We start from the raw sequence: 12,026 nt of genomic DNA on the forward strand, positions 1-12,026 counted from the left end.
GTACAGACACCATCAATCCATAAAGTCTGGGAAAGAAACTGGAAGTTGCTATATTTTTAACCCAAAATGAACAGATCCAAAGATGTTTATAAGCACCAACTCCTGTACGTTTGACGCACGTGTCCTCAGGTTGATTTTTCTGGAGAAAGAGCTTGAACAAGACCGTCACTTTTAGCCTACATAATCCCCAATAGCAGTCCTTGACTTTAGAATCTATGGTAGGGAATTCAAACGGTCTATACATGAATCATGGTTACTTGGCAGGATATACAAATATTACATCGTACTGTGCATATTCTGTAATACGAGGTTGTAAGTCAGTAAACTCTAGATTGGAGAGAGAGCCCTGGGGCAAGGCTGATGCCTAGCAAGCAGCAAACCCAGAGTCTTTTCCCTGGCACTTCCTATGGTCCCCAGCATCCCCTCCAGGAGTGATGCCTGAGCAGAGCTCGGAGGAGCCTCAGCACTGCTGGATATGGTTCCCGAGTCCCTTCACAAATATAAGTAAGCACCCATTTTGTGGAACATGGTATATATGGTCACGGTCCTCCCGCTGTTCATCGATTTGCTTGAGCGGGCCCAGTAACGCCTCCATCGTGAGACTTGTTACTGTGTTTGGCATATTGAATACGTCATGGGTAGCTTGCCAGGCTTTGCCATGCGGGCGAGATACCCTCAGCAGCTTGCCGGGCTCTCCGAGAGGGGCGGAGCGTGCAAGGCAAACCCCCTACCCGCTGTGCTATTGCTCCAGCCCATAATATACACCAGGATCAGGATCAGGATCATCCTGTTGTCCGTCGATTTCCTTGAGCAGGCACCAGTAACGTCTCCTTCTTCCTAGCCGTGAGATTTAAAAAGAGCCATTTCAATGCTCTTTTAGGATTAGGGAATGAGCCCCGTCATGGTTACTGGTATTTGGCATATTGAGTAGGACACGGGAAGTTTGCCAGACTCTGCCATGTGGGCAGGATACTTTCGGTTAGCCTGCCGGGTTCTCCAAAGTAAGAACGCGATAATAAGATGTCATTATTCCGGGAGCTGGGTTTTATAGTCTCTGGATTTTGGCCGTTGATGGGACCAACCTGGCGCTGGCGGCAGCTGGTGGGTGTGACGTTTACCTACAGGAAGATGAGGAAGGGGTCTGGGTGGAGAAGGCCCAGTCCCGATCTGAGTAGGCTTGGAGACCTCAGCCCTGGGACCCGCATGCCTGGGTTCCTCTGCCAGTTCTTTCATGCATGAGGCCCATCCGGACGTGTGGAGAGTGGGCCCAGCATGGCCGTGGCTGGCTCCAGAGGTCCTCAGCTGCTGTGGCTCTGCTCGGGGCGGGGCGGGGGGAGAGAAACTCAACCCTCCCCCCTCCAAGGGGCCCCGGTGAGGAGAGCCAGGCGCAGGGGCAGGAGACTCTGCTCAGACAAGAACTGGATCATCAAGATCAGGCCAGGGCCAGCCCGCCCGCGAGAAGGGCGCCCTCCTGTGGCATCTTGGGAGAACAGCAGCTCAGACGCAGGCTAGAGAATCAAGATCAGGCCAGGGCCACCCTCCCAGAGAGAAGCGCGCCCTCCCGTGGCAGCTTTGGAGAACTGCAACACAGACAGGAGCTGGAACATTAAGGTCAGGCCAGGGCCACCCCCGCCAGCGAGAAGGGCGCCCTCCCGTGGCAGTTCGGCAGAACTGCAGCTCAGACAAGAGCTGGATCAAATCAAGATCTGGCCAGATCACCCCCGCCGGCGAGAAGCGCGCCCTCCCGTGGCAGCTTGGGGGAACTGCAGCTTAGTCAAAGTCCGGGGAGTCAAGATCTGGCCAGCCACCCCTGCCTTTGCCCCCAGGTGACCCTGTCTGCCTTGTTTCATCCAGCCCCCCCCCCGTGATCTCTTTCTCACCCCCTCACATTTCTCTAACTTTCTTTCAATAAAAACATTTTACTGAAGAATTTTATTGAAAATCTTTTTTCAATAAAAAGACATCATAATTCTTGCATTAGATTGCCAACATTGCCAGTATCATGGCCATGTTTACCATACAGCCACCAAATTCCACCAAATTTGTCCCAATGTCACCAAGCCCACCAAATTCGTGCCATAGCAAACCAAAACGGAAACACCCCCCCAAAACAGCAGTGGCAAACGTTACCGAATTCACCATACCAACACCAGATTCACCATGTTTGGCCACAGTGTACCAAATTCACCAGATCTGTGTCAAAGCCAACCAAAATCGGAAATATAAAACAGCAGTGCCAAACCTCACCAAATTTTACCGCCGTGTGCCAAATTCACCAGATTTGTGCCACATTCAAACAAAGCACAAATAGCAGAATAGTGGTGCCAAACATCACCTAATTTTCCATAATATCATCAAACTTGCCAGATTTGTGCCACAGCCAATCAAAACAGAAATAACAAAAAAATAGCAATGCCAAACTTCACTGAATGTACCAGTTCACCAAATTAACCAGAATTGTGCCACAGCCAACCAAAACAAATACAAAAAACAGCAGAGATAAACGACACCAAATTTGCCATAGCATCACCAAAGTCACCGGATTTGTGCCACAGCCAACCAAAACCAAACTACCCCAAAAGCTCTAGTGCCAAAGTCACCAAATTTGCCGTAGCATTGCCAAATTCACCAGATTTGTGCCACAGTCAACCAAAACGGAAATGCCCCCATAATAGCCATGCCAAAAGTCACTAATCTTGCCATCTCATCGCCAAATTCACCATATCGTCACCAAGAGTCATCGAACTTGTGCATGACTTCATTTTATGCCCGACATCATGATTACCACCACCACGAAAATGACCATGACCAGCCTCAGACCATGATCACCAGATCACCAGCATGATCTGATCGGCAGAGCGGCCCGCCAGCTCTGTCCGCATCACCATGTCACCATCATCACCGCAACTGCATCCCCAACAAAGGTGCCATTTTCACCACCAAAGCATCATCACCACAGCACCATGCGACAGCTATTCCTGCCACCATCACCACCGCCACAATCCTTGGCATTGCCATTGCTGCCTCAATAACCGTCACCGTTGTCGTTCCACCAGCTCAGCCTATCCCAGTGCCCCCCATGAGTGTGACTGATGTGCTGGGGGGTACCTCCCTCCATGATAAGTGCTGCTGTGCCAACACATGTGCCTGTGTGTCTGGGAAGTTCCTGCCCCCTGTCAGGCGTGGGCACTCTGAGCTGAGGGGTGTGGGTGAAGGTCCGTTTTCTTGCTCTCGGGGACCCCTAAATGGGGCAGCTGCAGGGAGCCAGTTTCTCTGATGATCACTGATGACAATCCGGTGCTTGCTGGGCTCCAGAACTCTGGGAAGAGAGAGACACACACACAGTGAGAGATCACTCACAGGTGTTTTGCTGACAGCTGCGTCCCCTGAGCAGAAATGATAATAATATACATATATACATAAATATGAGATTGATATCCAAGGTTAGGAAAATGGGGCCAGGAGGACTGGTCAATGGTTGGAAGCTCCCATAAGCATTGGGGACAGAGGGTAGTTAGGATAGAGTAGGGACCAGTCTGGCAATAATGCTTGGAAATGGTTGGAAATCACTTTGGACGGGAACTGGGTGTTGAAAGTAGGTAAAGAGATACACATAATAACCTTTCCATGTCTGTATTGTAAACCGAAAGGCGTGTGTCAGAGAGAGGGGGAGAGAGAAAAGAGGGAGAGAGGGGTAGAGAGAGAGCACTGCAGAAAGGAGGAGGGAGAGAGAGGGGCCTTGCCTGTCTGGGGGAGTAGGGAGACCGGGAAGACTCGTGGTGAGCGATGTCCACTGGTGAAGGGACAGGTGTTGGGACGTGATATGACTGAAATCCAATCATGATCAACTCTGTATTTCACTAGGATTGAAAAAATTCACAAAGAAAATAACATTTTAAAAAAGACAAAACAAATCTAAGTCAATCGTGAAATTTTGAGCGAGCAGCAGTGCAGTGGGCTGGTGAGCGGTGCTAGCAGAGCCTCACCTGGCAGCTGTGATGGAGTCAGCTCCCACGCTCCAGAAGCTTCCGAAGCTTGGCGCCCTCTCCCTGGCCCAAACTGAGCCTTACTCATCAGCGTTCCTTTGGGGGCTGCAGGGGCTGACGCATATGAAGCACATCCCTCCTGCAGGCAAATGCCTTGGACACTGTGCTACTGTAAGGCCAGAGATGGAAATGTAAGGGCCGCCCGGGCTAATAGTCATGAAAGAGTTAAGTGGTAGGAAAGAGTTCACCAGAGAACTGTAAAAGCTGTGAAACTAGAGCTGCAAAAGCTGGCTCAAAAGAGTCATAAGGTAGCTCCCACCTACACCCTGCTATGACCTTGTGGCTGGCCCGGATATGGGGACATGTGCTCAGATGTTCCGAAGAAGTTCATCTTGTCAAGTGTCGTGCTGTTCTTGGTAAAGCTGCAGGTTGCTGTACTGTCAGATTCCTTTGTTTACTCTTGGTTATAAAATCCCACTGTACTTTGGCTCGGGGCTCTCTGCCTCTGTCCTGTTTTCAGGACATGTAGTGAGCCCCAGCATGCTTGGACAATAAACCCTGTGCGTGTTGCATGAGAAATTCTCCTGGAGTCTCCTTCACGGGCAGCGAGCGTCTTGACCCTAACATTTGGAGGTCCCACCGAGATCTGCTCTGCTGCCCCGGCCGTCTCCAACGGGCTCTTCTCGGGGTAAGTAAGGCACCCCGAAACTGGGAATCGCCATCGCGTAAGGCCAGGTGCTGACTGGCATGGTGACTGTCGGTGCGAGGCGTGAGCCTTCTCGGACTGTGGCTGACAGTCGTGTCCGGGAGCCCAGGTCACGCCCCCGGGGGCGCCCTGGTGGTGTGATAAAGGAACTTGGGAACGCCTGGATGTCTCCTAGGAGGCGGGTGCTGCGACTTTGTTGCCAGCAAAGTCAGGGAGGCTGCTAATGGTTTAGTTTCAACATGAGTTTCTATAGTTATAAAATGGGTTCATCTCAGATGTCAGCTTGCTGTAATAGTTTCTGAAAATGGAGAATTTCATGGGAAAGGTGGGAAATTTTACTAACTATATTGTGAGTCAGCATGTCCAGTGCTTGAAAGTACATGCTACTATTTTGATAACTTTATTCCATGCAAAGCCTTGTCACCAGCCCTGATCTCCAGAGAGCTTTGTACACAAGTGTGAAATCCTTAATGTTGCATGATAATCTAGGACTGTTTTAATCTTTTTCCTGGAAATCAAAATTTTAAGACGTCTTCTGGTTAACTTCCAATGTCAAGTGATCTTTTGCCCAGTGAATACCTTGTAAGAGCTTTAATTGTGAGCATTTTTAAGACTTTTTGAGTAGCTCTAGAACTGATCTAATGCTTTTGAAATAGCACTGCAGAGTACAGTTTTGTTATGTTAAGTGAGATTATTGGTAGCTGTGTCCAAACTTGGGAGATCGTGTTGAACTAAGATCAGTAAAATAAGAGTTCAAACTTGTGGGATGACAGGAATATAGATGTAAGTCTTAAGTCAGAAAGATAAATGATGGAGATATCGTCAGTGGGAAAAGGGAAAGGGATCCTGTGAAAGTGAAGATGTTTTTTTACAGGACGGAATGAATGTTAAGGAATGTGCAGAAGGTTAGAGGTTGTCAAACTGTATTGTTACAAGAAAATTTGAATTACGCCTGCAGAATTGTTCTAGTGAATTTTTGGTAAGCTCTATGGAAAAGATATTGGACAGATTGGCTAGACTCCTGGTACAGTGCTCTTAGAAAATGGAAGTCAAGATTTAAACATGATGCTAAATTGTATCCTTTTTCGCTACAGATTTAAGCTTCTTTTGACTAGGACCCACAGCAAATGGGTGGATTGCACCTCACCGTGAGTAAGGTGACATGCTTGCTCTTCTCTTCTTTTATACCTTCAGTATGTTCTTTAATGCTCCATGGCACTATGTTGGTTTGTATGAATCTAGGTAAGTCTTTCCTCTCTTTAATAGGAGTGATGCTTGAGTGCACCGCCAGGAGTAAGCCCCTCACATCACTAGGTGTGGCCCGAAAAGAAAAGAAAAGAAAAGAAAAGAAAAGAAAAGAAAAGAAAAGAAAAAGGCAGATGGGCCTAAGCATATCTGAGCTTTGCTCTGAAGTCTGGGGCCGCAGGGAGCACAGGCTTTGCAGGAGGCAGAGTTCCCTCCCTCCACCCAGCCCCCAGCAAGGACCCAGGAGTATCCCCAAGGCCAGCCCACTGCCAGGCTGCTGAAGATGGAGGACACAAGGAAGGGAAATGCGTTTCCCATGAATTCTACTGTGCTGTAATTCCCTGTGACACAGCGCACCCGCCACCCCACCCCACTGTGAGTTCTGGTTGCGGGGAGACCCCCTCCTCTGTACTCTTGAGTGGCGATTGCCGGGGTCTGCTGCGCGTCCACGGTTGCCGTCCGTCTCAGCTCCTTCCATCCGCTCATCCTCCCAGCCCCCCAGAGCTGGTCCCAAATGGTCGGTTCATCCCTGGTGCTGTTTGCAGGAGACAGCTCCAAAGTTGGGGGCACACAGACACCAGAGTCCCATCCTCCCCTATGCTCCACACAACGCACAGCCCCCCAGAATCTAGACTGGTGCCCTGGCTTGAGGAGGAAACATCTATCAGAACGGGAAGCAGTTTTTTGTTTCATTTTGGTTTTCTTTTTTAAGGCACTCGTCTTGGGCATGCAACTTAGTGCTGGAGCGGTAGCACAGCGGAGTAGGGCGTTTGCCTTGCATGCGGCCGACCCGGGTTCAATTCCCAGCATCCCATATGGTCTCCTGAGCAACACCAGGAGTAATTCCTGAGTGCAGAGCCAGGAGTAACCCCTGTGCATCGCTGGGCGTGACCCCCGGCAAAAATAAATACATAAATAAATTTTGAAAAATAAATGACCCATTTACCCATTTGTCCTTTTCCCTCTGCTGTCTCATCACCTCTGTTCCCCTTCCCCCCCATGTCCCAGGAATGTTTATGCAGCCATCCATGGAAAGTCACTCCTTCAGGGACCGCAGAAGTCGTAGAACTGGTACTATCTTGTCTTGTACACAGCTGAGCTGGGTTCAATCCCTGGCACCCCATGTGGTACCCTGAGCCCAGAGCCAGGGTAAACCCTGAGCATGGCCAGGTGTACACACATCCACCCCAAAGAAAAAAAAACGTTCAGTGAATCAAAGGAACAAATGATGACTTTATTTTTTTTTGTGGGAGTAAAAAATTTTTAAACTATTAAAAAATTTTAAAACAAATATTGAACTGATTTGAACCAGTGAGTATGACACGAACATCCACAGCTGTCCTGGACCCCAGACTTTAATGAGATCCCCCACTTCACACGCACCTCTGTCTCTCTCCAAATATGCATCCCAGGAGCCACACTTCTGTCCCCTCTCATGTCCTTTCCAGGCTGTGGCATTGCCCCGTCTTGACTGGCCGTCCGTCCCCGCCCTGTGCTCTCCCACACACGTCCTTTTGTGGTGTAAATGCTCTCTCTCACACACACACTCACACACAGCCACACACACACCCGTTGGGTTGTATCTATTGTGTCTTTGCTCCTTCTCTGTCTTGCCGCCCTCTCTCCCCAGGCCAGGTCCAAATCCTCCTGCTCTGCAAGCCAGCCCGGAGGAGAGTCTGGCCGAGGCTGTGAGGCCACCCACTCTGTAGGCCCCGAGCTCTCATCCTCTACCGGAAACCATGTTCATCTTTCTGTTCTGGCCTTTTGCAAATTGCCTTTTTGTTTAAGAGCAACTCACTTTGGTCCTCTCCAGAGACTGGATGAAAACCATTCTCTGTTGGATTAGTCGGAACAATCTTTGCCCCTGTTCAGGCTCAGAAAGGTTTCAAAAACAAAATCTCCGAACTTGCTGAAAGTTACTGAAATGAGTGAGAACCAATGGATACTCCCAGCATAAAGCCGCTCTGCAAGACATTCGTATAATTGCTTTGCATGTGTGTGTTTTAATTGTTGTCATTGCTTGGTAATAATTTATTCCAGAAATAGCACTTCAACCTGGGATTAGGTGTTTAAAAGAATTCTTTTTTTGGGGGGGGTGCAACAAGTCCTTTTTTTTCTTTTTTCTTTCTGTTCTCCATCTCCCAAAGTTATTAACTTGTTTCTTTAAATTCAAATGGACACAACGATACGCAGGTTCTGGCATGTACACATAGGCAACCTTTTTCTCCCTCACAGTAAGTAAAATTTCACTAAACTGCAAGCATCAAAGCCTGGGCCCCTCCCCCTGCAACAGTCCAGGGAGCCGTTGAGCCTACGTTCTAGGGCAGTTGTGCACTGGCCTCCCTCTGGGTTGATTTCTGGCATTTTGAACTCTTTGGTCTTTTAGAGAATCCGTGTTCATAAGAGACCCCGATGAAGAGAAAGCTTCCCTGCAGAAATCCATCAGTATTACCAGTGCTTTGCTCAGGGAGAAGGACGCAGAGCTGGAGAAGCTGAGAAATGAGGTCGAGCCCCGGCCCCGCCCACGTGGACCCGAGCCACGCCCATCTCCGCCCGGGCCACGCCCACAGGGCCGAGCCACGCCCATCTCTCTGAACCACGCCCACATTGGCCTGAGCCACGCCCACCCCAAGGGGCCAGGGTGGGATAGCCGGGGCTGGGCGGAACCAAGAGGCGGAGCCCCAGACCCGGAAGAGGCACGGAGTCCCTGGCCCATTCCGGCTTCTGGCGGAGGCGAGACGTCACGATGTTCACGTGACCCGGGCGTCACGTGGCGGCGGGGCTGGGCGGCTCCGAGGCCGCGCCTGTCCTCCGCGCGGGAGACCCTGGACTCCCTGCGCGATTCCCGGGCGAGTGCGCGGGCAGCGAGGGGAGGGCCCCGGGCAGGCGGCGGCCTCTGGAGCCGGGGGCGCCCCCAGTGCAGCCCGAGCGAGGGGGCGTTGCGCTCCCGCCCTGCGGCCCGGCCCTGGGAGGGAAACGGGGCGACTCGAGTCCGTCTGGCAGGCCGAGCGCAGCCCCGCGTCCAGGCCCTCCCCGCTGTCCCGCGTGCGGGTGTCGCCGCCTGCGACCCTGGAGCCACTTTCCCAGCTGCCTGCTCCTCCAGGGTCTCCTTGGCAGTTCACCCGGGGGTCCATGACCCCAGTCCGACCCCAGGACCCTGCAGACACACTCTTTGTGGAGGACAGTGACTGTGCGTCCGTGGCCAGTCGGGCCCCTTGCCCTGATGGTGTTTTTCTTCAGGCCCCGGAATATGAGTGTGTCAGCTGTTGCTCACTGCAAGCTTTGTTTGTCCGGAGTTTGCAAATGACTGTTGTTTGCTGCTGGCTGTTACTGAAATTCCTTTTACTCAAAGGACGGGATGCTTCTCCCTCCCGCAGGCAGTAGTTTGGGATGAGCATCTCACAGGACCGTTTAGCTTGCTTGCACAGTGCTCACTTCTAAAGGTAAAAGGGTTTTGGTTATTTTTTTTTTTTGAAACTGTCATTCTGGACTCTAGCAAGAGTAATGTGATGTTCCACTTCTGGAGTAACTGGTGTGCAGAGCTGTCTGGCTTTTAGAATCACTGACGCTTGTATGAGTGGTAAATGTTTTATCTTCTGTGGACCTTTTGTTTATTTATTTGAAGGAAAAAACCTTTTATTTGGTGACTTTTAGGAAGAGGACGAGCGGAGAGAGAAACATTTCAAGAGAGACCGCGGGCTTCTGCAAAGGCAGAGAGAACCCCTACACACATCCCAAGATTAGACAGGAAAGCACAAAAGTCCCCATCTCAAGGAGAGCTGCGGGCACCGCATTGGCTCGGCTACATGGGCACAGGCAGCTCAGGGGCTCGGGCAGCATCGGAGCCTTCAGTGGACCTTTCAAGGGTGGGTGTGCTCCCCCCTCTTCTCGACGGATCAGCATGTCTTCTGATTGTTACTTAATGTGGCTCAAAGTTTTTCAGACACAGGATTGGTTACTTCAGCCTGAATTTATACACCTGGCTTTGGGGAATCTAAATTTTTATACTAAAGTGGTTTTGAATTTTATTTGGAGGCTCGTGCCAGGCAGTGCTCAGGACTTACTCCTGGCTTTGCACTCAGGATCACTCCTGGCAGTGCTCAGTGGACAGTATGGGGTGCTGGGGATAGAACCCCGGGTCAGCTGAATGCAAAGCCAGCACCTTCCCCGCTCTACTTTCTCCCTGGCCCCGGGTCTCCTGAGCACTGCCCCAGGGCACCTCCTGGTGGTGATTCTTAGCAGTTCGATGATGCTTGGTGCTGTGGTGGCAGCAATATCCCAGGCCACTCCAGTGGCCTCTCCAGGGATGCACATGGCAATGCTAGAGACCCTTGTGGTGCCAGGGGGCGAAGTTGGCAGTCATGTGTCAGGCATGTACCTTAACCCCTGCACTCTCTGACTCTACACTAAAGTATACTGTGCTTTGGAGCGGGAGTGTTACAACACCTGAGTTTTTGTTGTTGGTCTGTTTTGTTTGGGCCACCTTTGGCAGTGCTCAGGCATACCCCTGGCTCTGCACTCACGATTGACTCTTGGTGGTGTTTGGGGACGGTGTGGGACGCCAGCAGTCCAACCCAGGTTGGCTGCCTGCAGTGATGCGCAAGTTTGGGTCGGCTGGTAAGTTTTAGGGGTTCTGTTCACCTTTTGTATGTGTGCTTTCCTAGGAACATGAGGTGGAGAAAATGTTCACACTCAAAGGAAGCCTCTTGCCAGCAGCCGATGTCAAGAATATCAATTTTTTCGTCAGACCCCGGCTAGAACTGATGGATATAATGGCTGAAAATGTGCTTAGGTATCTCAGAGCTGATGCTGGGTCCATACGGAATCATTCCTCTAGTGGTTTGAGTGCTCATCAGGACACCTTTGCTTGCCAGCGCTTTGGGAAGTGGATCTTTGGACAGATGTGAGAGTGTGTTGGAGGAGAATGGGGGGTCAGGAGCAGGATACTCTGCAGTCAGCCAAGGATAGATCCTCGGAACCCAGTGCGGTCCCCAAGTCTCCCGGGAGTGACTTCTGAGTGCATAGCCAGGAGTTATCCCTGAGCACCTGCCGGGGTGGCCCAAAAACTGTAAATAGAGAATGGGAAATTTTGTGTATTGGGGGTTGGGGAGGCAGGGCAAACCACATAAACCCCCTGTCTCAGGACAGTAGAAAGCTCCGGCCTGTCTCAATAGAAGGACCCGAATTTCGTTATAAAAAGAAAAGCAGCTAGGGCTGGAGCAATAGCACAGCGGATAGGTGTTTGCCTTGCATGCAGCCAATCCGGGTTTGATTCCCAGCATCCCCTATGGTCCCCTGAGCACTGCCAGGGGTAATTCCTGAGCACAGAGCCAGGAGTAACCCCTGTGCATTACCGGGTGTGACCCAAAAAGCAAAAAAAAAAAAACAGCTTTTCAAGTACTGAATACCATTGTTGGGGTCGGGAGTTCCCTAGCCCTGGGAGGCACGGAGAGACCAGACAGACAACGTTCCTGCAGGAATTCAAGCGGGGTTTTATTCAGACCAGCATGTTGGGGCTCCACAGCATACCCAAGAACGGGCAGAGGCTGGGAGCCTCGAACTCAGAAGCAGGTAATCTTTTATACAGTTTGAGAACAAAGACCACATATTGCCAATACGTGTTATTTTGCACAAGTTTTGCCAATACGTGGTTTGCTGGGTTCCTTGCAGTTTTTCTTGGAGTATCTCGACCCAACCTTCTTGACCTGGTCACATAGTTTCAGTTTCCAGGATGGTCAAAACATTCTACCTATCCTTAAATAGTTATGTCTTATTCTAGCTCATACCTTACACATCTACTGGGTTCAATCCAATTTTGCAACCTCAAGGCTGCTGAACTGTTTACAGAAAGCAATTTTGCAAGTTAATTAACTCCTTCCTAGCCTTCCTAGCTCCTTTCACCATATGCTCAAATTTTATAAGCAAAGTCAGGAGAAACTGATTAAAAATTAATGCTGCAGCATCTGTGGAGGAAGTGCACCAGCCCAGTCTGCATTACGTTTAATCGACATGGCCCCTAAGGACTTAAAAGCATGGGGGCTATTTGCGCGAGATCGGGCACGGTGTGGAGCAACCTTTTATTTTCCTAG

The 12,026-nt window shown here is 50.5% G+C and overlaps 1 protein-coding gene across 1 annotated transcript in view; it reads left to right on the top strand.

Moving 5' to 3' along the window:
- Positions 1-12,026, top strand: part of LOC130021557 (vacuolar protein sorting-associated protein 33A-like) — a 53,585-nt gene that overhangs the window by 24,279 nt on the left and 17,280 nt on the right. The window contains 2 exon segments of the mRNA XM_056112316.1: positions 9,318-9,380; positions 10,602-10,729. Coding sequence (XP_055968291.1) covers positions 9,318-9,380; positions 10,602-10,729 — 191 coding nt within the window.

Source organism: Sorex fumeus, unplaced genomic scaffold (assembly GCF_029834395.1).
Source record: "Sorex fumeus unplaced genomic scaffold, SorFum_2.1 ptg000017l, whole genome shotgun sequence".
In the NCBI taxonomy this organism is placed as follows: domain Eukaryota; kingdom Metazoa; phylum Chordata; class Mammalia; order Eulipotyphla; family Soricidae; genus Sorex; species Sorex fumeus.